Genomic DNA, 1,461 nt, shown 5'->3' with positions numbered 1-1,461 from the left:
CTCTCTACTTCCAATTGACTCAGTTGCCTCAGCTCAGATCAAATGTCAAAAGTCCAAATATACTCAAATTAATGTTATTGAAAATAATAATATTAAGTACTTAAATGCAATAAATTACTTTTTTTTACCCCCAAATAACTTTTAATCATTAGATTATGTCATTTATACTGGTGGTATTTACTTAAAATACAAGATTATCAGAAAGTAGCCTGCAAGCTGTTTGGAATCAGGGAGAAGTATTTTCTAAAGAAAAATACTGAAATATTTATTTCCCCAACCACTTGCTTTATTCAAGCAATTCCTGAAAAAATAAGGGAAAAACAAATCACATTCTACTAACCCAATCTCAAGCCACCTGGGGACAAAGCACTTTTGTCTCCAGGAACAGAGTTCTTGTTGACAGTGATATTGCACATGTTGCAGATGGTCTCAACTGTAGCTCCATCAAGACCTTTTGGACGTAGATCTACCAGAACCAGGTGGTTGTCTGTTCCACCTGCCAGATAGGAGATACTCAGAAATTCAAATAAAAGCAGGTGGTTATCTGTGCCACCTGTCAGATAGGAGGTAAAAAGGATATACAATGATCATATTACTTAGATGAACTACAACAAGGAAGGAAGACAAGAAAAAAAGTCAAAGTGACAAGCATAACCATGTAATTGCTCAGTCCAATCCAAGATGAGCCTTACCTGAAACCAGATTGTACCCTCGCTTCATCAGTGCTTCTGCCATCGTGTGGCAGTTGCTCACTACTTGTTCCTGGTATGCCCGGAATTCTGGTGTACTAGCCTGGTTGGAAATTAAGGTATGCAATGAAATGCCCAAGAATGAAGGATGGTAAATTACCAAGGCCAGTTAATACTTTGAAAAACAGAGATGCTGAAACTATAAAGATGAAGCAGAAGATTAAACAAAATAGAGATACATTCAAATGAATACAAAAAATTAAATTTAAAAAATTGTGAACCGTACCTGCCTCAGTGCAACAGCAACCCCAGCAATAGCATGGTTGTGGGGACCCCCTTGAAGGCCGGGGAAGAGTGCAGAGTTGATGCGCTGCTCAAGGTCATACATAATTGGCTTTCCTGTCTTCTTACTGATCGACTTTACACCACGACGGTAGAAGGCCAGTCCAGCCCTGCGATAGGAACATTGATTATTTTATTTATTGTCATATCCTTCTAATATGCCTATTAAGAGATACACTAGAATTAGGATATTTTAGTTCTGCTTCCTTTATTTAATCTTTACATACAAAATAAATATCTATGGAGATATTTATGATCAGCTCCAATACTGCATTTAAAGATGTAACAAAATAAGTATGCAATGTAAAGATCAATATTTAAGAATGCAAAAAACATCAGTTTAGATTCTTCAGATAAACCCTACATTTTACAAACCTCAAGGAGACAAAATACAAATACAGGTCTTATTGCAAGTTCACCTAGCACTGAG

General features: G+C 36.6%; 1 protein-coding gene across 1 annotated transcript in view; it reads right to left on the bottom strand.

Annotated features, from left to right (window-relative positions):
• LOC119581859 (serine hydroxymethyltransferase, mitochondrial-like) overlaps nucleotides 1-1,461 on the bottom strand; it is a 12,528-nt gene that overhangs the window by 1,614 nt on the left and 9,453 nt on the right. The window contains exons 7-9 of the mRNA XM_037930002.1: nucleotides 976-1,141; nucleotides 693-792; nucleotides 341-496 (exon numbers count right to left, since the gene is read on the bottom strand). Coding sequence (XP_037785930.1) covers nucleotides 341-496; nucleotides 693-792; nucleotides 976-1,141 — 422 coding nt within the window. The remainder of the gene's footprint in view (nucleotides 1-340; nucleotides 497-692; nucleotides 793-975; nucleotides 1,142-1,461) is intronic.

The sequence above is a fragment of the Penaeus monodon genome, chromosome 15, assembly GCF_015228065.2.
Source record: "Penaeus monodon isolate SGIC_2016 chromosome 15, NSTDA_Pmon_1, whole genome shotgun sequence".
Taxonomy (NCBI): Eukaryota; Metazoa; Arthropoda; class Malacostraca; order Decapoda; family Penaeidae; genus Penaeus; species Penaeus monodon.
The sequence above is the reverse complement of the archived record's forward strand: the minus strand, read 5'-3'. Positions and strand labels throughout refer to the sequence as shown.